The following is a 23,233-nucleotide window of genomic DNA, read 5'->3' on the forward strand; positions in this document are numbered from 1 at the left end:
GAGGTTATAAGTGGTCCGGGATTAATGACGCTGTTTTGGAGTTGGAAGAGGGAAGTTCATAAATATGGCGAGGAGAGAGGAGGAAAGCTTCAGGTGAAGGAAAACAGCATATAAAGGAAGAACTTGAAAATCCTGAACTGAAAAGGAATTAGGAGAAAGATCAGTGCCCCAAGTTATCCTTTGCCTTACAGCAGGTGTCCACATGGACACGCCATGTGTCTGAGGCTGGCTCAGCTGGCCTTAAACACTTACTTGTATAAAACCAAGCCAAATTCAAGGTGCACGGCTTAGGGTGAGCCAAATCTCTCCGTCAGCACCAACCAGACAGTTTTTAAGACACCCACACTCAGGTAATGAGCTGGCCGGCCCCAAATCCCACCCGCGGTGTCTGAAATACCAGCAAGCAGAGCCATACGCCGAGGAGATCTGCTGGGTTTGTTTGCTTTTACATGAGTCTGTTCCTCCTCTAAAAAAAAAAAAAAAAGCTTTCATTTTCTTATCGCAGATGTTGAAGCAAATGTGCTGGCCCACAGCCATTAAACATTACTCCTTGTTTCTGACACAAACATAAAAATTACACAATATAAATGAATATTCCTACCAAAATTAACAGCTACCAGATCTTCCAAAATCATCTCGAAGTAATTAACTGCTTCTCCCGGAGAAGTAGGAAGAAGCGGTAAGGAATTTGTTATGGATTTACTACAGCAGATCTCAACTTCGTATCGGAACCAGATGGACGAGCAGTTTCCAGCCATCCGAATTACAACTGGTGCAGAAGTTAGCACACAAAATTCAATAGCTTCAATCTGTGAAGAGATCCCAGCTGACGTCCTGGTTTTTGCTAGGATAGAGTTGATTTTCCTCCTAGTAGTTGCTATGGTGCTAGCTGAAAAGCCACACGGATACTTGGGGAAAGCATCCAAAGATGTCCTTTCCTTTGGGCACGCCTTGTGGATGCAGACATCCGCAATTTCTTCTCAAAGAACCAAACTCTTGAACAACGGTTTGGTGTTAATGCTAAAAGAGTCATCGCCAAAAGGTCTGTGGAGCACGGGCTGTGAGCTTCGGCACGAGGTACAGCATCATTTGTACGATCTCCATCCACTTACTCTTGGAAACGGGGTTAAAAATATCACTGAACGTGTACTGGGTAAATCTTGTGAAAATATGGATTAATGGCACGACAGCTACTTCAGGATTTGGTTGAGTTGTCTGATAAAACTAATGACCGCTCCACCAGTACAACCTGTTATTTCCAGCTCATTACAAAGGGTCTATCAAGTGATATTTCTCTATTAGAAAGGACGGAAAAATGAGTAAGATTTTAAGATTAAATGGTCATTAAATCTTTTCTCTTCTACAGCACAGGCCATGGACTTACACCCAGCCTGAGCTCAGAAGTACATTTGAATAAAGTGTGTTCTTCAAGAGGGCATCCAGCCTTGATTATCAAGATATCCAAGTTCTCGTTATGCCCTAATCCAGCTGATTAAAGAGCACTTAGTATATTCTTCCTGACAAGGTACTCAGAGCCCATAATCAAGCCCACACAATCAGCCAGCTATGGGCCAGCTTCAGCGAAGGACAAAGTGCTCCGCTGGAGTCATTGACTTCATTCCAGCCACAATTTCATCTCTGATGCACGATTGCGTTGTTCATGGCCTGAACCCAACGCCACGATGCCCCTATCACCAGGGACGTGCCAGGACACCTCTTGGTCGTCTTCTTACAAAGCTGCTCTCGCTACACTCCAAAAACTGTTAGTGAAGCACTTGATTCATCTTCTTCACCCCAATCTGCAAAACTGCTTCACCATTTGGTTTTGGTTCGTTGTTGCTGTTTTGAAACCCAAAGGCTTTCTCCTATCTTGGTGCCGCTCCCCAGAACCCAATTTCCAGATCAGGGCATCACAAAGACCTGCTCCCAGCCTGCAGAGAGCCCATTGCGTTGCCGGCATTTAATCCTGTTGATTTTAGCATATTTCTACACGTTAGTGTTTAAAACTGAACAGATCTACCTAAAACTAATTACGAAGCAGTGAGCTGGAAGAACTTATTTCCCCGAAAACCACGCGTAAACCTCTCGTTTCCTATATAGCATTTTTCCTGAGCACACAATGAGGAGTAACGAGGTGCCACCATATATCCACATTTTCCATGCTCGTTAAATTGGTGACATAGCTGAAATTTGGAACTACAAATAGGATTTGCAAATGTGTGTGTGATTTTGATTATCCCCATTACCCTGATAGCGGAGCCTAATGCACTATTTGGAAAGAAAAAAACACTCATCTTCACAAAGCCTTGTTAGGGTAAGTCGTTTTATCTCCTTTTTATAGATGGTTAATGAAGTAATTGAGATGTTTTGTGATGCAACTGCAGACCTATGTGCATTCAGCAACATGGAAAGGTCCTGAATTAATTTTTTTCTTCTTTGTGTCAAAGGCATAGCTTCTGTTACACTATCAGCATTAGTCCTTCACTGCTCACTCCCAACAAAACCTCAGATTTGTGCCAATAGGCAGTGATAAGGGTTGAGGATGTATTTATTCTCACACCAAACCGGTCTAAAGTAAACGGATCTCCCATGCAACTCATTTCCATCTTCTAAGAAAAATGAAATTGCAAGGAACTCACTTGGATTCAGCTCTGCAGATAGAGCTGTCCAGCACACGAGGAGAAAAAGACATTTATATTGCAGTATTTTAGCTATGCAGTGTATTAAAAAAGTACTTCCATAAAAAACGTTGCATATTGTTGTACAGCATCTGACTCTGCGAAGCTATTTGGTGCTACGAGGGCATTTGTAAATATTCTGTTGACAAAAATCTCCCATCGTGTCGTACCCACGCAATTTTTCCGAGCGAATTTGGATAATATTGGACTGGGCCAGTCGGATTTTTATGTTTATTGCAGCAGTTTTGATATTGCAAATGGCCGAAGTGAGCTGCCTTTAATGTGACACTGATGTGACGGAAGAGCTCTAAGTGTTCGTAGTCGCATTGCTAAATTCGATTAAACCAGATAAAGATTTAGACCAACTAAAACCCAATTTTGCTCTCTGCTGTCAGTGAAGAAAGGCCGGCGAAATTCCCCGACCCGATCTCCCCGTCATGCCTAGAGGTTGAACACTTAATCCCGACGAGAAAGCAAGGGTTATGGGCGAGCAGTGTTAGAGAAATCTGTCATTAACGTGATACCGATCTCTCAATATACAGAATGCATTAAAATGTATAACCAGAATGCAGCCACTACTTGGAGATTTTGCTTTTTTTTTCTTTTTTTGCCTCCACCTCCCAACCCCCTCTCGCATTTCCCCGCTCCATCCTTTCTGCCCTCCCCAAGCAAGGCAAATCTGGCTCGGAAGAGCTGGAGGATGCGATGCAACCAAGAAAATATAAGAAATAAGGACGCAAAGATTGTAACATCAGCGCTGCCGTGCATCAGGGTGTGAAGACATTCTTCTTACTGAAGGAACTTCAAAATACATTAACTAAAGCGCAAGGAGAAATGTGCCAAGTCGCTGCTGGAACACAAGACCGTACATCAGGGGTCCTGTTCGCAGCTTTAACGATGACTTCTTGCGCGACGCTCCCTTTGCTCAACCATAATGAAGACAAAAATATTTACAGCCCTTTCCTTGTTCCTAGGTAAAAGGATAATGTAAGATTTATTACTCTGGGAGTAGACAGGGGACTCGGGTGTTGTGTATTTACAAGACAAAAGCAGGAAGCTTTCTCTCTCGCCATTAAAGTTTTAGAGGCCAAATTGAAGCAGAAGGAAGTACTCCACAACTGCACGAGCAGAGCTGAGACAAAAAAAAAAAAAAAAGAAAGGACACATTTACACTTTTGTTATCAGCTGAGCAACACAACTTTGGCCGACATTGCTTTAGAGCTCCATCATCCTCGAGAAGCAAAGACGTGAGCAATTAAAAAGCAGTGGTTTGATCCCAGTAGATAAACGAATTCAGAGAGGAACCTAATAAGATTTTAGAAGTGACCCTCTGAATATTAGGAATGTAACTCAAGAGGAGAGACAGCCTCTCTCCCAGCAGCATTTCACCCATTTCTGCTGGAAACCCGAGATGAACCTCCAAGACATTCAACTTGATTTCCTAGAGAAGAGGCACTGCAGAAATCCCCCCCAGAACTCATGGCAATGCTAATCACCAACAAAAAAGTGATGTTTTTCATTGGTTTTCGTACACTGATATAGACTTTGATTGCATTGAGCATTATTTTGTCTCTCAAAGATGATGGGCTGATGGTTCATCAGCCACTCCATGATTTATTTGTTTTTAGTATCGTTCTCTCCCTTCGTTTTCTCCTAGGCCTCGGGAATCTTCAGTATTCAAAATTTACAGTCAACAATTAATGATCCAGAGAATCTCCCTGCTCCCTCAGGAGCTACTTTTTATCTGGATACAGCGACCTAAAGATATCTGAGGCACAAGCTTTAAGACCCACCAGACAGTCCTGGAATAAAAACCAACTTTTGGCATTTTTAAACATAAGGAATATTTTTGACTAACCAATGCCATAAGTACAAACCTTTTTCCAAAACTGGTTTAGAAAATAAAAGCTTTCCTACCTTGCAGGTACAAGTATGGAAGCAAGTTCCACCTCTTCCACCCATTTATAATGAACTCATAACAATATTTTTTGGTTATATTTGAAGAACATTTGTACCCTGAGCATTCCTAATTCAATATCTTTCCCATCTCCCATTCCTTCAACTCTCCAAAAACCCTATTTTTTAGATCATAGTTACTGTTATCAGGTTATTTGCTCCAGTGTTTAGGTGTTTTGAATTTTTTTGTAACCACGCTGCTGGGGGTGTGAATAGGGCTTTAATCAAAACTGCCTTTTGCTTCATGTGTTTTAGGAAAATCCTGAATAAACGCTAAATACACCCACAATAACCATACAAATTATTCCACTTGAATTCTCTCTGCCTGCTAATTTAACTCCTGCACGGGGGGAACAATTTTGGTTTAAAAGAGAGCTTGACAAAAGGCAGTGGCTATTAAAGATTTGTCTGTGTTTCACTGGCAAATTAGACTAATGGCCGGAGAAGAAAGCAAAGTGTTTCGTGCAATTAAATACAACAAGCTGGAAGTTCATAAAATGACAAAACCCCTAAATCGCCTCCAAAGGTATAAATCACTACCTCTGATGATGGAGATGTATAATAGGTATAGTCGCTAATGGTTTATTAGCATTAATCAATTTCCTGTATTAAAAACAATCTCGTGTCACTCTGCAGTATAAAAAATCTCAGCAAAGGCTGTTCCAACACTAAAAGGGGAATTCTGTGTTTGGGTTCCTTTGTGGACTGTTTTTAGAGCAGAATTTTTGGTAAATTTAGGTAAATTAGTGAACTACCTTGTTCTTGGCTGTGTACCAAGCTTGCAAGCCAACTTGTGGCCCACTAGTTAACAGTATCAGCACCCTCAATCTAGTTTAATGCCATTAATTGTATACCAAAAATCTTCCAGTAACACCTTATGCCTCCAAATACGTCCAGAAACACATTACAAAATATTCTTCAGACCCCTTATTCAACTCTAAATTTATGCTTCAAGCATCACAAGCGCTAAAACCGATCCCACTTCGAACGATCACTGAAATCTGCATGTTTTTAATAAATAAAGCCACTATTCTGGCAGCTAGCCTAGGAACGATGAGCAGACGACACTTCTTGAGTAGATATTATTGTTTTGGTGACTGCACTGATCTGGAGATCGGCTTCTAAGAGGGTACACACTGACTGTAACTGTCTCCATCTGCTTGCTCTTTTTTTCTTCTAACTAGGGAAGTTGCTCTAACGTGGGAAATTTGACATTTGGATGCTTTTGGTAATAAAAATAAGCAGAGTAATCGCAACAGTGCTAAGTGAGGCGGCATGGGCTGGTGCAGGTGGGATATGGATATGCTCAGCATTCAAAGGGCTCTCTCCTAACAACAGGAAAATGAACCCTTCATCAGCCACGATACCAATCGAGCAGCACAAGCGATGCCCACGCCTGGTCCACAGCTCAGGGCGAGGCACCTGATCCATTTGTTCCTTGGTCTGAAAGCAGGAGAAGCAGCTACCAGCATCCAGCCTGCCCAGCTGCTGAGCACACACCAAGTTTTACCATCAATTCCTGCTCTCAACCCTTATCACAAGCTCTCTTGAAGCAAATCCAACCTTGATTTAAATGCAGCTGATGGGAAATCCATCACGTACTTAAGCAAAACCAGTAATAGCTGCTGGAATTAAGTGTTTGACTTCCTTACGCTTGCAAGAATATAGTTGCTGGTTTCCAGTCATTAGTTATTTATATGGCTTATAAAAAACAGCAGGTTAAAGAGCCCTTTTCACCCCAAATATGTACTTACAGATTGCAATAACAGCAATTCTATAAAGATGTCCTGGACAAAGTACAAATTTCCCACGTGTTTACCAAAAGGCAGGCTATGGAAAATAAATACCATAATTCTTTCCTGAACTATTATTAATCAGCACTCACTCCCTCAGCTGCTGCCTCGAGCGGGAAGCTCTTATTTAGGTGGTATTCACGTAGCAGAAATCCTTCCCAAAGCAGCCTGGGCTCTAACAGAGGCTTTACACACTGGCATGCCCATAAATGAGTGTGCAAATACACGTGGTGTGAATTCAGGGCAAGGCATTTATGCAGGAAACGAGCACTGGACAACATAAGGATGAAAATGGTTAGATTAAAAAAAATAAAATCCATACATTGAGTATTTTATTTGGCCACATCTCCTGGAAATCTGTTTTCATCGAAAGAATAAACAGTGTTAAGCGTTAGCTGCTGAGGTTACGTGTAAATACGGGAAAGGATTGACTTGGGCAATTATTGGCAGTTAGAGAGTGTATGGCCAGACAGCCTGGGTACGAATGAGAAAAATCTTGATTTTTGCACAGCCTCACGGTACTATAGAAGAAACCGAGGCTTTGACAAAATTGCGTGCTTGAATTTAAGCAGACCGTCCTCAAAATTAAAGCTAAAAGCTATCAAACAATGGAATTGAGCATACCCCACTCCTCTCCTTTCCCATCTGGACGTTTACTAAATAGGATGTCCCCAGCTACGACGCCTCCTGCATGTATGTGACTACCCAAATTTAAGCTAAGATAGTGTTACAAGACCAACCTCTCCTTCCAAATTCTGTCTCAAGACCTTGAGGGATCCGTTTCAATCCGTCCTCGTTGCTGCTCTACCCTTCTCTCCTCAGAAGCACAACGGTGAGGAAGGAGCTCCAGCAACCCAACTCAATTTGCATTAAAAACGAAGGAATTACACGATATTGTTATTGTTATCTTGCACTGCAGCTTAGCAGACAAGCTCAGAGAGAGAGAAGGAACGTCCCCGCCAGACAATAGCACGGTGGCAGATTGCTTTGATGGCTCCTGATAAGCGCAGGATTATTATTTATAAATAGAGAACAACTGGCTTTCAGGCACCAAACTGCTCAACTTCTCCTTTTCAAACATCATTTGTATTTCTGAAGTGTACAGACCTCCCAAAGAAACTTGCTAATTAATTTACAGAAGCAAGGAATTTGGCTATAATTTAATTCCTTAGCCCTGCTTTGTATAAGATCTTTTGCTTTTTTTTTTTTTTTTTGCCTTTTTTTTTTTGGTACAGTACTATTGTTCCCTCTAAATTAATTAGGTAAGCGTGTGCGGTTATTTGAATGCGTGCTTCGTCATTTTTTCCAGTACTTGCTGAAACTTTCCACTTGGGACTAAGCTTTTCGATCTCAAAGAAAAGAAAGCTTCTGTAAAAAAAGGTGAAAACATGCATTTGAAATGAATGTGATTCTCCGAGCAGCATTACCTTGTGCCAGGATCCCAGTGGGACCATTCCTACCTGCAGGCATCCCTTTCTTTTTGTTTTCTGTCCCCATCCTGTTGAGGAGCAGCTGGGTGGGATGCCAGCAGCCAGCCAAGCCTAACCACCACAAGCTACTTCTCTTTGGTAGCAGAGGTTGAAGGCTTTATCACTCTTTAGTTTACAAGGGGAAAGAAACAACAGGCTTGAGTCAGGTAAGGTGAATTTTAATCCTTCTCCTGCCCCCAGGAGAGCAGTAATCCCTTCATCTGAACATTTTGTTTTGCTAACCTCTATCACATCGCATGACAAATGTTTCTACCACGAGGAAGTCCGGCTATTTCCAGACCCACCACAACGTCAAATCAAATCCTTAAGCCACAGGCACTCCAACTGAAAAGAAAAAAAAAAAAAAAAAAGAAAGAAAAAGATTGCTTTCATGTCTATCCCTCGTTTTCTCTTCCATTTCGTTTGGAAGGTGTAAAGAAGATCATAAATTATTTGCCAGGATCGCAGCCAGTTTTGCCACACGTCCTTGCAGAGGTGCTGTGTTTTCACAGCATCTCTCATCTCTGATCTTGCGATCGCAGATCATAACCACCAGCAGAGGAGAAGGCACATTTTAAAAATACAGAGAGGGGATGTACTACCTAAGCCTTTTTCTTTTGCTACCTTGCCTTTTGAAAGAAAGTTTTGTTGTTGTTGTTTTTGCGCTAAGCAGGGGAAAAAAAAAAAACACTGCCTTCGCTAATTACAGAAGAGGAAAGCTGCAGCTGAAGATAGATTTCTGCCAACGAGTGAAAACAGGAGAGGCTGAATTAGCAGCAAAGTATCAGAGAGCTCTGAACCATCAAAGCGTGCACACGAGAACCAAATTCCCAAGAGGCTCAATAAGATCTGAATTTTTTGTTTCAGGAACACCACTCATTTCTTATAAGAGCTGCTGTCTGTTCCCATTATCCTGAAATGAGGCCTTGTGCTGCTTGCCCTAAGCCAAAGTCTGACGGACTCCACTGGCTCCTTGTTAGATATTTTCCTCATTATTTGCTCCAGTGTTTTTCTGCTATAAAATTCAAACGTGCTGGGAAGAGACAAACGAATGTGAATTCCCCCTCTCCCCTCCCCAGGCAGCGTGAGAGGCCATTTAGCCTCTCAGAAAGTTAACAGCCAGAGCTGTGAAAAGGAAGAAGCACCGATCCATCCACAAATGATCAGGAATACAGACGGATGGCAAAATAACACTCTGAAGCTGAGACAGCTGAAAGAACTCTTCCAGCTTTTCTGTGACACACAAAGCTCTGTGGCAGTCTTAATTTCAGCCAAGAAAACTGGAGAAATAAGATTCACGGGCAGGGAACTTAATTGACATTAATGACTGCAGAAGTAGTGATGCCTCAGTGCTGCCCCATACGTAGGGAACAGCACACGGCTGAGGCTCATGGTGATCCTGGAAGCATTTTGACTTTTCCGCCACCTCTCATTTAGTGAGAACTATTTAGGGAGAAATTATGCAAGCCGTTTGCTCAGGAGAAGCATCTCAAACAATTTCTGAAAATGCAGCATCCCTGCCCGATTTCATTAGCGGTTACACATTAGCAGGCAGATCTAGAAAGGAAGATTTTGAAGGATTGCCTTCTTCAGACCACTCTTTTGACACCCAGTTCTTGGTGAAATACTGCAGTGGTAACCATCCCATTTAACTGATGGATTCATTAGATGGAACAGCAAGGTGCTGCTCACTTGGCTGAGTTTATAACACTGGCTGACACAGTTAAACTGTGTCAGCTCCCAAACTGCAGTCTGTGAAGCTTGGCAGATCTTATCAGGGCTGAAGTATCCAAGTAACCCGGCTTTGAGCAGGTAAATCTGGCAGCTAGTCCCGACAGATTGCTTTTCTAGTCACTGGAGAAAGAGGACCTCTTCCAGTGAGTATTTGGGGACAATAACTTTTGGGTAATCTGTGAGGTAGGAATTACTTGTCTGTATTAACCGTATAAAAAGACCAGCTTCATATACATCTAAATGAGGTACATGAAGTTAGGAAATGTGAATATTTCCCTACAGTGTCAGCTCCTTACCTTTGCATCAGGCTGCTTCTAACGGGCTCCAAACTCTTCCATGTGATGAAGAACATGGAAGCTTATAGAAGGAATTAGAAATTGGGATAAATCAGCCTAGCTGCCCCAGGAGGAGTGACTGCAGCTTGAGAACCAAAGGACATAATCGGACAAGTGAAAAAAGCGATGTAAAAGTGTGCAGCTCTTACCTGACAACACTCTGACTTCTGCATCATTCCCGGTCCTTGAACTGGCTGGGTTTTTCGCCAGGCACCTATAGATCCCACTGTCCCCAGGCTGAATCCTGCTGATTTGTAAAGCTCCAGAGGGCAAGACGGCCACCCTTGCGTCGGCCGGGCTCAGGAATAAATCCTCCTGGTTTCGCTGCCAGTGCACCACAGGCATGGGCTCCCCGACGACTTCGCACTTGAGCAGGATCGTGTCTCCCGCAAAAGCCGTGACCGATTCCGTCTGGGAAAGGAACCTCAGCGGTCCTGCAAACACAAGCAAAAGAAGCAGTTAGATAGCTGCTGAAAATAGAAGTCCTTTGCTGTTTCCATGTCGATTTGGATTCTGGTAACATTCCAGACTTCAAAATAAAAATAAAAATAAATAATTGTGATGTTCTGAAAACTACTCGGAGATTGCTGTAATGGCTGGGTGACTAACACCTTCCTTTGTAAATTATACTCAGTAACGGCAAAGAAAAGATGTGTTAAAGAGCAACAAATTGCATCTGTTACTAACAAACCCACTCAGGAACAACTTGAAGGAAATACAGACGCTATCATGCAACACAAACGTCTCAGAAAAGCATTCAAAGGAGGGCACAACTGAACCTACACGGGGTTAGAAAAATGTTGCAGTCTCATCTTTCTGCATTTCTCCTCGCCCTTCCCTCTGAAGAAGAGGAAAAATGATCTGAAATTTCTTCTCTTGAAGAAATCCTTTAGGTCACAGTCAAATACTTCAAAGAGGGAAGGGCCTGTGTGTGCTTTCCTAAGAAACGTTTTTGTCTTACAAGGGGAAGAGAGCAGAGCTAGGAGCTTTAATTGCCTAACTCCCAAACACCCCAGCCTTAATCCTGTAGAAACATGATGGCCACATCCTTCACGTGCTATAGAGGGGAAAAAAAAAAAAAAAAAAAAAACAACAGGACACAGACTGCAAGATATAAAGCACCAGTGAGAGGCAACCCCAAGGCCAGGCCAGCGTGAGGCCTAAAGTGCAGGCGCCGCTATGGGAATTTGGCCTAGTAAATGCAGGCCCTTGGAGAAGTATGCACAAACATACATTTGAAGGAAGAGAAAACTTAAAACAAGACACTCAAAGCAACTGAAAAATATAGAGGAAACGAGCATCTTTCAGATTATGAAGGCTTTCACGAGGTGTTTGTCCAAAGGCGCTGTTAAACTAAGGAAGCAGAGGAGGAAGGACCTGAGTTTCCTGACACGAAATTGGCACTCGGGCATTCAAAGGCATTATACTAGGGAATAACAGCACAAGGAAAGACCAGGAGCTTCATTTCGTGGTTCAGACACCCGTCTTGGGGTCCCCCACCAGGTCTCAGTGCTCCCATCCCACAGAGCACCCCCAAGGCTGCCACATCTCAACATGGGCACAGTGCTCCCAGGAGCTGAGGCAGGGGGATTCCCCACAAACAGGTTCAGGAAAGGTTTCCTGAGGGATTTCTACACATAACCAGGAGCCTACATTGCTTCTTTACTGTGTGGTGGTGCTCCCAAATAGCTGTGTGTATTCAGGGATAACTGTGGTGGGAGCTGGACCTGCCCTTGGTAGACCCACTGATCCCCATCTGTGCAAGCTCTGCCACCCTCGTGCACGTCCCCATGCCAGCAAAGATGCTGCTTCCCACCTGGCCACAAGCACCGATACAAACACAAAAGCCTTACACCCTCAGCAGAGCTGATATAATCTAGAAAAATGCAAACATTCAACACTTTCGGCATTTTACCTGAAAAAGTTGGAAGAGACAGTGTGAACAGCGAGGGAAGACTGTTGAAAACTACAGATTTTCCAGGAGGAAAAACATCTAAATTTAACGGTGTACTGTAAAAACTAGGACTAAAACAGTTGCCATAATAGAGGAACCCCCCTACATCCTGCCCCAGAAATCCATGCAATAATCCCAACAGCTTTTCAGGCAAGGAAAACAACAGCATTACTTCTAGCACAGACAGACCAACTCCTCACATGGATTCGTGGTGTAACTTCTTATTTCTCTCTTTTTATTTCTCTCTAGCAGTGTTCCCAGCAGTCCCAAACCTGCCGTGCCCCTGCACTTTGCCCTGTCGCTGCACCATCTCCCGTTCTGCGGTGTCACAACATCTCCACGTTTTAAAAATTCATAACATCTGTGCATAGCAAATCAGGATGTCACCAAAACCTTCTTGCTGTGTCTCAAAGAAAAGCACCAGCCACCTGTTTTTCCGTGTTTACGTTCAGGACTCATTCATCTCTTTGCAGGACCACAGCATACAAGACCTTAAAATCATCTCTGGGTCTTCGCAGGTCTCCTGGCTGGTGCTGATTCATTCTCAGACTGTTTTTGAAGCTACGCAGATGTTTGGGTTGTTGGGAGCCGGCTCGGGGGAACAGAGCAGCAAATCCCTTCTGAGAAAGTCACTTTCCGAGACAGGCTCCAGAATTAAACATCACAGATTCACGGGGATGTTTCGCTCTTGTAGCCAAAGGGTCGCAGATGCACCTCGCCGCATTACACCCAAACCTACTTAAGAAACCTAATTGAAAGCAGCACCCAGCTCTGATTTACCATGCAATCTGGTTGGCAGCTTATCAGGATCCCCATCTTTCCTTACAGAAGACCCAATTATTAAGCAATTAAAGTTCATTTAATAAAAAGGTTTATCATTTGGGGGACAGACCTCAGGCTCTGGTGCATGTTTAGCTATTAAATATTCAGCAATTTAATAGCACTCAGCACAATCCCCCAGAGAAGAACTGCTTTAAATGCTTTGTTTGTTTCAAATTAAAGTCTGCAAGGTTACTTAACATCAAGACAAGACCTTTTTTCACTTTCAATTCGCACAATAGCTGAAGGGCAGGAAACCAAGGTAATGAAAAAGAGCGATTTCCTTCTGCTTGCTTCAGAAAACGCGAGAGAGAAAGCACGGGTGAGGGAATCTAGAAATGTAAATATTTTAGGAACTGCTAATTCATTCTTCCACAGGCTGGTTTCCAAAGGAAGAAAAAAAAAAAAAAAAAGGAAAAGAAAAAGCTGCTACGCTTTTGTTACTCAATGTCCTCTCGTATTTGCTAGCTCCAATTTACAATTCTAAAAAGTTTTGCAGGGTGATGTTCAGCAGAAGCAATAAAACAAGGTGTAGACGCTTCACTAAATAACCTAAGTAGAAATGTGGTCTGGTTTGTTTGCAGAAGCACACGCTAAATAAATGGCTCCCCTTTGTATAGAAGCAGCATAACCCAAACTGATGGAGAGCTGGGCGCCCAGATTCACAATTTGGAAGATGCGATTTGGAAGAATCCCCCTTGCATTCATCTGCTTGGGTAACCCAGGGGAATTACCAGCCAGGGGGAATTACCTAAATGAGGTGACTCGGTTAGTTTGTAGGTATGAATACCCAGATGGGATTAATTAAGAGCTCATGGCCACTGCGAACAAGGCAGGAGGATTATTATTTTATTATTTCTAATATAAGTCAGCATACTGACTATGCAGAGCATATTTAGAAGCTGGATAAACCCAGGATGCACAGCTGAGCTGAAGTCTGGACCTCAAACATACCTCCGCAGAAGCCATAGAGAGACAAGGATTTATTTTAAACACAATCAGCCTAATGTTTTTCCACAGGCCTGCTGTAAAGGTGCACTCCATTTATAATTTGTCTGTTTGTGCATGCCCACACCTCCTCCATCCTACTCGAGCTGCAGACTGATGCTGCAGCAGCCCCTTCCTTCCCTGTTTGGCTGCCCAGTATCGATCACTGCTAAGCTTTCAGTCCTCAGATACTTACGTATGCCTAACTCCTAGCGCGCTGTCAAATTTCATGTATACCACCCAACAACTTCAGCTAATTTTGAGGTAACTAGCGCAATTACTTCACCCGGTAATGTTATTTGAAAGCTAGACATCTCTCAGCTATTTGGAGTGCAACAGGATTGTTAAATCAAAGCGAGTATGCCTCAGTGAATATAACGTCAATGTCGGCAAAATGAGTTTTGATTGTGATTTATGACACGCGTGCAGGATTGCCTTGATTTCTTACGACCGTGGAGACTCGCGTAAGCAGAGCTAACTAGAAGTTAACGTGGCTGTTGGAAAGTAAATGAATTATAGGTAATGACAGTATAGGCAGAAGGGTCAGCACCACGCAACAACCGATAAAACTGTTCCAGCAAGAAATATTCAAAGGGCGTACGCACAAAAGCGATTATAAGTAGCTAAGAAGGATCAGAGAAGCAGAACACCGCAGCATCCTCGGAAACAAACCCCTGCTGCCCTAATTTGCTCCCTGACCCCATGTTATTCCTGCAGAAAGGCAGCAGAAACCCGCTCACGAGGGCTGTCACAGCCCCGTGGAGATGCCCTGATGCAGACAAGGAGCTGACTCTTAAGATGCACATTAAAAGACTGCGAGGTAGCAGAGCCACAGAAACTGGCAACCCACTTATAAAATGGGGCAGCTTCTGAATGAAAAAAAATAAATCTTTAGGCTTTTTAGCCACTTCTGAAAACGCTACAGTCATTGACTTACATACATCCCCGCAGCCCTCCTGGGAGCAGGATAATTTAGTTGATCTCGGATAGCAGCATAGCTCTGCAGAGAAACTCTCTGCTGGGTCAACTTATTAAAAAAAAAAAGTCAAGGAAACAAGGCAGAGGTTTTAGAACTGACTTTAAGCATAATAGCGATACATATGTAAATATTATAAATTAAATAATTACCTAAAAATGTAATAATTTGGTAATATTACCTGTAAATAACCATGTAGTGCATAGATATAAGAGAATTTAGGGGAGAGCTTGAACTCAAAGACTTAAACCGTGTTGCAACCCTGATGCTATTTAGCCACAGGTCTCCTAGCATCCTCCCTTTCTGAGGAGCTTTTAATCCTGGTGGTTTCGTGTTATATCACATCCCTATTAGTGCCAAGAGAGCCTCCACGTCTCCTCTTAAACCACATGGACAGCAAAGTCGGAAGCCACCTCTTCCTCCATCAGCCCTACCCTCACATAGACACCTTCATATAGGTGCTGATGAACTCCAAGAGCAGATGAGAGAAACCACAAATCTTAGGTTCTGAACATCCCACGAGCAAAGGAAGAAAATTTCACCTTTCCCAGCACGGAGGCCCATCAGAGGTCTCCTCCAGCATGGCAATTTTCTCCTAGAGTACAGCTCATTACAAATATTACAGCCCCGATTCTTGGCAGCAGCCTAAATCCACCAAGAAAAGCGAGCTGGAGGGAGATGGAGCCAGGATCTGCCCTTTGATGCCTCTTCCCCATCACAGAAAATAAATGAACTTATTATTCGGCAAAAAGACTTCTCCCTAACCCACGTTACCGATGTCAGATCAGATTATCAAACCTGCAAGAGTTTTAAAATCTAATTTACTTGGCACCTTTTATGCCGGATTGCTTGCTGCCTCCGCTCAGCATAACGCACGGAAACAATCTATTTTTGCCGTCCACATATTTACGCTGTAGGGGGTTTTCATCAAGGATTCGACGCCTCGATGGTCGGTTCTACTTCATCTTTCTGCAGGTCTCTCTTTCGACTCCAAGCACCAGAACAAATCCGTTGTGTCTGCATGCCCCGCACGTGCAGGGTATATTCGCAACAACCAACGTTTCCATTTTAACCGAATCGTTAAAGTGCGACCCTCAGGATTGCTTTTCTCTTCGTTCCGCGGATTTGTCAGCATTTTCGGAGTTTGCGAGAGCAAAACTTGGCGTTCTTCAAGATCACTGCTCAAAATGATGACCTTCGGCTAGCTAAAGGCAAAACGTGGACCTGCACACGTCCAGCTCCTTAAGGCAGCTCCCCACTCATTGAGTTGGATCCGATTCATCTCAAGAATTCCTATAAAACACAGCCAGCCTCAGACTTTTGGCTGATTTCTCCAAGAGATTTGGGGGAAGCCATAGTAGCTATTTGAAGCTGTTCGTATTTTTGAACAAGTTGCCACGATAGAAAATCTCTGGGAGTCTAACTCCCAGTCATTCCCAGCAGTGAAATACACCTTCATGGGCAAAAGATACACCACCCTAAATTTGTATATCCTCCCCCGACAAGCCCACGGACTGCTCTGCCCTGCTAATACCGAAATCAGAGGGTGTAAATCTCCTCGTCTTCCTGCCGGCGCTCGTGGCCTGCAGCCAGCCAGCAGAGCAGGCTTCCAGCCAACCGCCTAGAAAAAATCATCAAATTTGCTCCTCAAACAGGAAACAAGCAGGAAGAAAATAGCTCTTTTTTTATTGCTGAAGGATCTTATAAAGGGGCCGTATTTCAAAATCTCTAATTAAAACGATAAAAAAAAAAAAAAAGAAGGAGGCTCTCGTTTGCGTGCCGCGCATGGGGAATTTGATGGCGTTAGCATCACCCTGGCCATTATATTTAAGAGCTGGTGCCTGGCTTCCAAAAACCACTGCAGAGCAGGATGAGGAAGCTTTGGCTGGACCAGCAACCCCTTGGTGTTACAGTCGCTAAACATAACGTGAAATTTTTGGGAGATGCCTCTTTAAAGACCACCACGAGCATCTCTACGGCACAAACCCTACCCACCGCGTCTGAATCCAGCCATCTGCTCTGAGCTGCAGCTTCAGGAAACCTCTGAAGCCTGATGTAACAAGAGCAGTGGTTTGGTCTTCCATGATAGCCGCAGATGTTTCTGATGTGACAGACCAGATCTGACATACCAAAGGTCAAGCCGTTTGGAGAGCAGGGAGAGGACTGCTACCATGAATAACAGATTCTGCCTAGGCAGCAGAGAAAATGTTGATGTATGTTCCCTTCTCTCCCTTAATTCAGCTCAGGGACGGATTTATCCCTATGTTTTGGAAAAACAGACCATATATGAATTACTACTAACGCAATCCACAGCAAAAAGCTTTTCCTCTGTTCCCCTCTCCACCAACTATCCATGGAAGATCGCATCAATTTCAACACCTCAGCCCAGCTGTTTAATGGCTCGGGGTCCTGCTGTCTGCTTAAAGATCAATTAAAACTCCCAATTGTCAAGCAAAACTCCTTCTTGACAGCCTTTCAGCCCATTTGTGCTGAAGACCAAACTTTCTCAAGGACTTCCAGGAGTCTGAATAGAAAGATTTTGGCTCCTCAAGGGTGGGCTGGGAGCCTCCTACATCATTACCGAAGGTGAGGCCAACAGGACATTCAACTCAAAGCCACAGGACGTGAAGAAGCTCAACCCTTAATAGGTTTCCCTTTTATAGTAGGTTTAGCTTTTTTTTTAATTGCTTTTTTTTTTTTTTTTAATTTGTCCTTTAAGACAAATTGCAACAGCATATAACCCGTATTCGGAAAAGCATCGCACATTACAGAGCTGAGCGCTTCGGAGGCAGATTGTTATTTTACCATTAGAGGAAGCGATATTTCTGTAAAATAATCAATTCCTCATATGCCCGTGGCATTTATTTATGGGACATCTATTTACATGCACTTCCACACTTCAGGATTCAGCCCCCACCCTCTTTCCCAAGTCATTAACTAGCAAAATTATTAACACCCCTACCCCCGAGAAACCGGTGACTTCTTTGGGAAGGAAACTAAAACCAGCCGGTAATTCGGGCCTGGCAGATTTACTAATTTATCTCGGGGCCAGCGAGGCATTTGAACCACGTGGCACCTTTTTACGAGACAAATTTGGTAAAAGCATGTCCAAGGCCAGCCCTGAAATACTGCGCAATAAATGAATTAACTGAGCACGGCGGCTGTTAAAGCGCATTTCTACGCGGGCAGCCGCAAACACCGACTCGAGAAATGCAGCCCCAATCGACGTTTTATTGAACATTAGCAGGCAACCCTAAATCACCAGCTGTAGCAGGGTAGAAGCAACCATTTAGCAGCAGTGGTGTTTGTGAGCGAGCAATTCCCGGGGGCCTCGGTGGCTGTTGCAGCTCGGTCGTTCCCGTTATTACGCGCAAACGCCTGCACGATTATTACAATGCACATTATTTGCCTGAATTTCCCCTATTTCGTTCTACAACTTGAAGAATTGGCCGCACTGCAAGCTCAGGCCCTGAGCCATGTCCGCATCCTATCCACATCCTAATTCACTGGACCATCAGTCTGGATAACATCATCTTCTCCGTTGACCTGACCCCAACAGCAAAGCAAAAGCCTCCTCTACCTCCTCCTGTCCTGCCTGGCCACCAAGAGCTCTCCTCATCCCCATCCATGCAACGAAACTCCTCTGCTTGATGCCAAGTAAATCAGCTCGTTGGATCCTGCATTGAAAGGAAGGCAAAGAACTCACACAACCAGGCACAGAAATTGGTCTTTAAACGTTTTTCAGCTCAAACCTGGCGTTCCTCGCCAAAGCAGGTCTGTTTGCTGCGGGCAAAACATGAGCAGCAAGCTGGAGCTCTGCAGATCCGTTTGCCTCGAGAACAAGCAACAGACAATTTAGCCACACGCTAGAAAAAAAAAAAAAATCAGAAACAGCACGAGGAAAGTAGCATTAAAATTATACCCGAAGAAAGCGTCTAAGGCTATGGCAGACCGCAGCGTAATCCAGTCCCTGGTGCCTTCCCCCGCTTTCATGCGAGCTTTATCTTCCACTGGCACGTGTCCTCGAGCACAGCATCCTCTCCCTTCCCTTTCCGCGGGGACCGTGTAAGGACTAGCAAGGTGACACTGGAATTAACTGTGCATGCTATTTATTTCAGCTCCCAAAGCCACGGAGCAAACAGGAGCGAGCACCACCTGCGATGCGCCCAGATAACAAGGAGGGGATTTCGCCAGAGGATGGATCGAGGCCACTGCATCCTCGGTTCTCCTGGCACCAGGAGAAGCCACTGGTTAGCCTTAAGTCTTGCACGCAAGGATTCAAACCCAACTTTAAGTACAAATTCTCAATAACTTGAGTGCTGAAGACTTTAACACAAGAAAAAATGATGATAACAGCAAGCCGAGTCCATTAAAACGCGGCAATCCGCCGGCGTTGTTCTAGTTGAATGCTACAGCGCTGGCACGCCTTACCACAAATCCAAGAGAAATCAGCAGTAGCCTTCGGCACCAATGAGGAACTTAAATATTTTATCACGGAGCATCTCTGAGTTTGCTGTTTTATCAGCAGTGCGGGATAGTTACGTAAAATCGAGGCGCCCCGGAGAATTTCTGTTGTTTTCTGCAGCTGTCCCCATCTCCCCTCCCTCTTTACGCCCTCGTAGCAAACACTGGATGTGCCACGTTTGCATTTCTGGGCTCCGTGTCCGAGCTAGACGAGGATATATCGCGGTGGTACCCGAGGTACTTAGTGCACAATAAGGGAAGATGCCCTCGGGTGCAGCTTGGATGGCCTCGTCAGCTCGGAGGAGGAAACTAAGAGATGTGGAAAGCAGCTTTGCCTTTCTTCCCCAAAGTGGGAATGTCAGCATTTTGGAAGGAGCCGCTCAAAACCCAACCTTTGAACATCAAAAAATGTGTTAAGTGCAAATAAATCAGGGAGAAAAGAGGCCAAGAGCAGTTAAAAGGCACGGCAGCAGCTTTTTAGCTTCCGCAGGTAACGCAGGGTGCGTGCACACGAGGCTATTTATCCACTGATCTCAAAAATAATTTAGAAAGTGTTAATTGAATCACGAAGTTTTGCAATTTTCCCCCGCGAGGAAAAAGCAGAAGCAGCATTGATATTACGTGAGAGGTGCTGGGGAATTTTCCTTTCAGCATGATGGCTTCACCATTGATTTTCTCCCGATCTGTACCTGAAATATGGAAACCGGGAGATGACGACCCAGGAGCTGAGGTTTGGTGGTATCACGGAGCAGCTTCCAACCTGCTGAGCATCACAGCTCAGGGCTGGTGTAAAACCTCCTTGGCACTCCGATTTAAAGGATCTCCGTTCAGACACCGTGAGCAGACCCAGCTGGTGCTGAGTTTCTGATGGGGGCTCTCAGGTCGGGATGCTGACGCCACCTGAGGCCGGCCACACATTTTATTTCAAGGCAGAGACCCACGGATCCCTACCTGCTGGGTAACCCCAAGATAACCATCACCAAACCCCCAAATCTAACAGCACCAGCTCCAGGAACCCCTAAATTCACGAGCAAGAAAGAAATGACTTCAAGAAAGTCACCCCGCGCCACCTCCCGAGGAAGGGCACTGCCTGACACTCAGGGCATCTTATCTCCATCCTGAAACCAAAGGAAAAAAAGAAAGAAAAAAAAAACAGATTAGATTTTCTGGGCAAGCTGCTTAGCTCCCTGGGTAGCTCCCTATTCCATCACCGCTGAACAACCGCGCCTACTGTGCAACAATTTACCCGCAATTAAGAGCCAGAAACAAGCTGATACGGTCCTGCTGTTTGCTGGCATCTGCAAGCGTGCGGGCAGCCACGCTCCAGAAAAGCAGAGGGAGGAGGGAAGCGAGCCTCCAGCTCGCTCTCGCCAGCAGTGCTCGAACCGAGGAGGGTTGAAGCTCCAGAATAAAAAGAAAGAAAGAAAATAAAACAACGTTTGAAGTAAGTACAGCTTCTTTTCCAGCTGATATTTAAAAAAATTCACCCCGAATGGTTACAAAACTGAAGTTTATGGAACTTAACCTCTGGTTTATTACTTTTAGGGAGTGATTTTCACTTTCCATCACAGTCTACCTTGATCATCTGCAGGAAGCTGATCTGGCTCAACACCTTCAATCATGTTTTGCATTGCAATAGACTGCCTCGATCATCCTAAAATCCCAGAAGAGATATGCAAAAGCAGCACTGCGTGGCTCTGGACCACACGATGGATAAACCCAATCGTATACTTCAACTTCCAGGCCTGAATCCACACCTTCAGCTATCCATAACCTAGGTTAGGGACCTCTTCCCTACCAGCTTTCTCCCCATCACGATGTTTTACAACTGCATCAAACTCAAAAATCTGAACAAATTCTTCCCCCTCCCGCAAAAAAATCAAAAGCTAATATTTTATTTCCTTCCGAAGGCATCTAATTATATCAAATTATGCGTTACTTTAAGCAAGGATTTAGCCATTTGTAGTCATTGCTTCATTCTCTAAATAAAAGATCATTTTCTTATTGGTACTGCTCTGCCTCATTAGACCTCTAATCACCTTCCTTTGTCTCGAAGACATCTGGTAACCTTTCTGATGGCTTTACTGGTTATATTTCCTACCCTGATCCTAATAGGAGACTCGGGGAGCCCTGGGGGCTGTACACACAGCACCCCCGAAGTGTTTGGCATCCCCTCCAGGCAGCATTTCCCTAGGGAGCTGGGCATCACCAGGTAGGGACCACTGAACGACCAAAGCCAACGGGAGCTCGAAAACAAACAGCACCTCATTACATCCCTGCTAATACCTCTGATTGCCCAGGACATCAGCCATATGTCATATTTGTGGCTCCTGAAGACTCTGGCACTCGGTTTAATTATCCGCTATATCACCGAAGTGTCTAGCAAGAACACTGCCTCCATCCAGCTTCCATCTTCTTAATGCCTCTGAGCACATCGGCGCCAGGACATTGGGAGCTCTGCCTTCCAGGTTTAAAGGCTTTAAGAGGCAGCAAATCACGCGCTGAAGCCTTGGCAGGGGCGTCCGTTAAGCTTATGATATCTATTATTCCCCAAAAAAAAAAAAACGCAGAGCACTGCAGGGTAATTTTGTTAGCGTCGTCATCGCGGCAGAACTTTGCGAGGAGTCACTAAAAGCAGCTTTACAACTCCATCTGTATCAATAAACACATCTGTACATCATCCGGCTTCAGATTATCGCCAGAACTTCGCGGCGGAGGTTTATTTGTTTTGCCCACAGCCTCTTTATGTCCCTATAGCTATTTACAGCAGAACATTGTTCCCCACACCCTGCTTCCTCCAGCGGCTTTATATTGAAATTAGCATTCCTTGGGAATGGGAAACAGAATATATGATTCAAATCCTGCAGGGGGGTCGGATCCTGAGCTTTTAAGAGGAGAGCCACGCTGCAGAAATCAGTGCAGCCACTCCCAGGAGCCGAGTTTCCAGCATCCTTTATACAGACTGAAGATACCTTCATCCCTTCGGTCTCGCCGAAGTCACTGCAGCGAGGATTAATGCTTTATAGAAACAAAGCAGCAAAATATCTGAGGCAGCACTGTAAACGCTAGCTTCACGGTTTTGGAGGTAATTGATTCATTTTCTCTAAGCCCATGAAATCCACCCTTAGTAGCGGAAGGTGTTAAGAGTAGAGAAAAATGTATTTGGGATTAAGTTGTGTGAGTTATCTTCCTCCTTGGTGAATGAGGATGTCTTTACCTTGTGCCCCACGGGGATTTTTAGCAACTGCTGGCCAAGGATTAGAGACCAACCATCAAGAAATGGGTTTCCTCCACCAGTGATATTCCCTGAAAGTCTGGGAGACGTCACAGGGCACTGGGAGAGGTTGTTCTCTGCTCGGGTACGATACAGCCCATCACCTTGGAGAAGGCTCACAGCTACTGACTGCACCACCAGAAGACGTGGATCCACAGCTCAACACATTTCATGCAACCAGAAGTAACACACACTCGCTTTAAACACAAAGCCAAACAGCTCATTCATTAACTTTAATGAATATTCCAAGGCAATTAAGATTAAACTCCCCCTCGCCGTTCCCCAACAGATCAAGCTGTCGGTTTCTTTTCAAACAAACCCGCACTGAAGGCAAAAATAAAAGCCAACTCCAGTTAAATAAAGAAAAGGAGGGTTCGAGGTAGCAATTTCAAGCACCTGAAACGGCTCCAGTGTTTAACGTAGGTAAGTATCAACAGATAATCCAAGTAGGGGCTGAAGGAAAAAAAAAAAAAAAAAAAAAAAAAAAAAAAAAAAAAAACAGGAAAAGAGGCAAATAAAAAGTTTGGGTCAAAATACTTAAGTGTAGAAAAACTTGAAATTTTAATAAGTCATTATAACAATTATCTGTGCGTCCCAGTCCTGGGGCCATCCAACATCCGTGGCTCGATTCTCAGCCACAAACCAGCCAAAGACACTGCCTTCCCCGTAATCAGCAGAAATTATGAGTAAATAAAACACCCCACGGGCTTGGTTTCATGCAGTCCCCCTCCCGTTCACAGGCACGCTTCCTTCAAGATTATTATTTAGTGTTTCGGTCTCGTTTCCTCTGACGA

The 23,233-nt window shown here is 44.2% G+C and overlaps 1 protein-coding gene across 1 annotated transcript in view; it reads right to left on the reverse strand.

The window, feature by feature from the left end:
• The window catches only part of LOC311426563 (netrin receptor DCC-like), a 357,945-nt gene that overhangs the window by 209,473 nt on the left and 125,239 nt on the right, over positions 1-23,233 (reverse strand). Inside the window, exon 3 of the mRNA XM_084502992.1 lies at positions 10,115-10,399. Within this exon, the coding sequence (XP_084359118.1) occupies positions 10,115-10,399 (285 nt within the window). The remainder of the gene's footprint in view (positions 1-10,114; positions 10,400-23,233) is intronic.

Source organism: Aythya ferina, assembly GCF_964211825.1.
Source record: "Aythya ferina genome assembly, chromosome: W".
NCBI classification, from domain to species: Eukaryota; Metazoa; Chordata; class Aves; order Anseriformes; family Anatidae; genus Aythya; species Aythya ferina.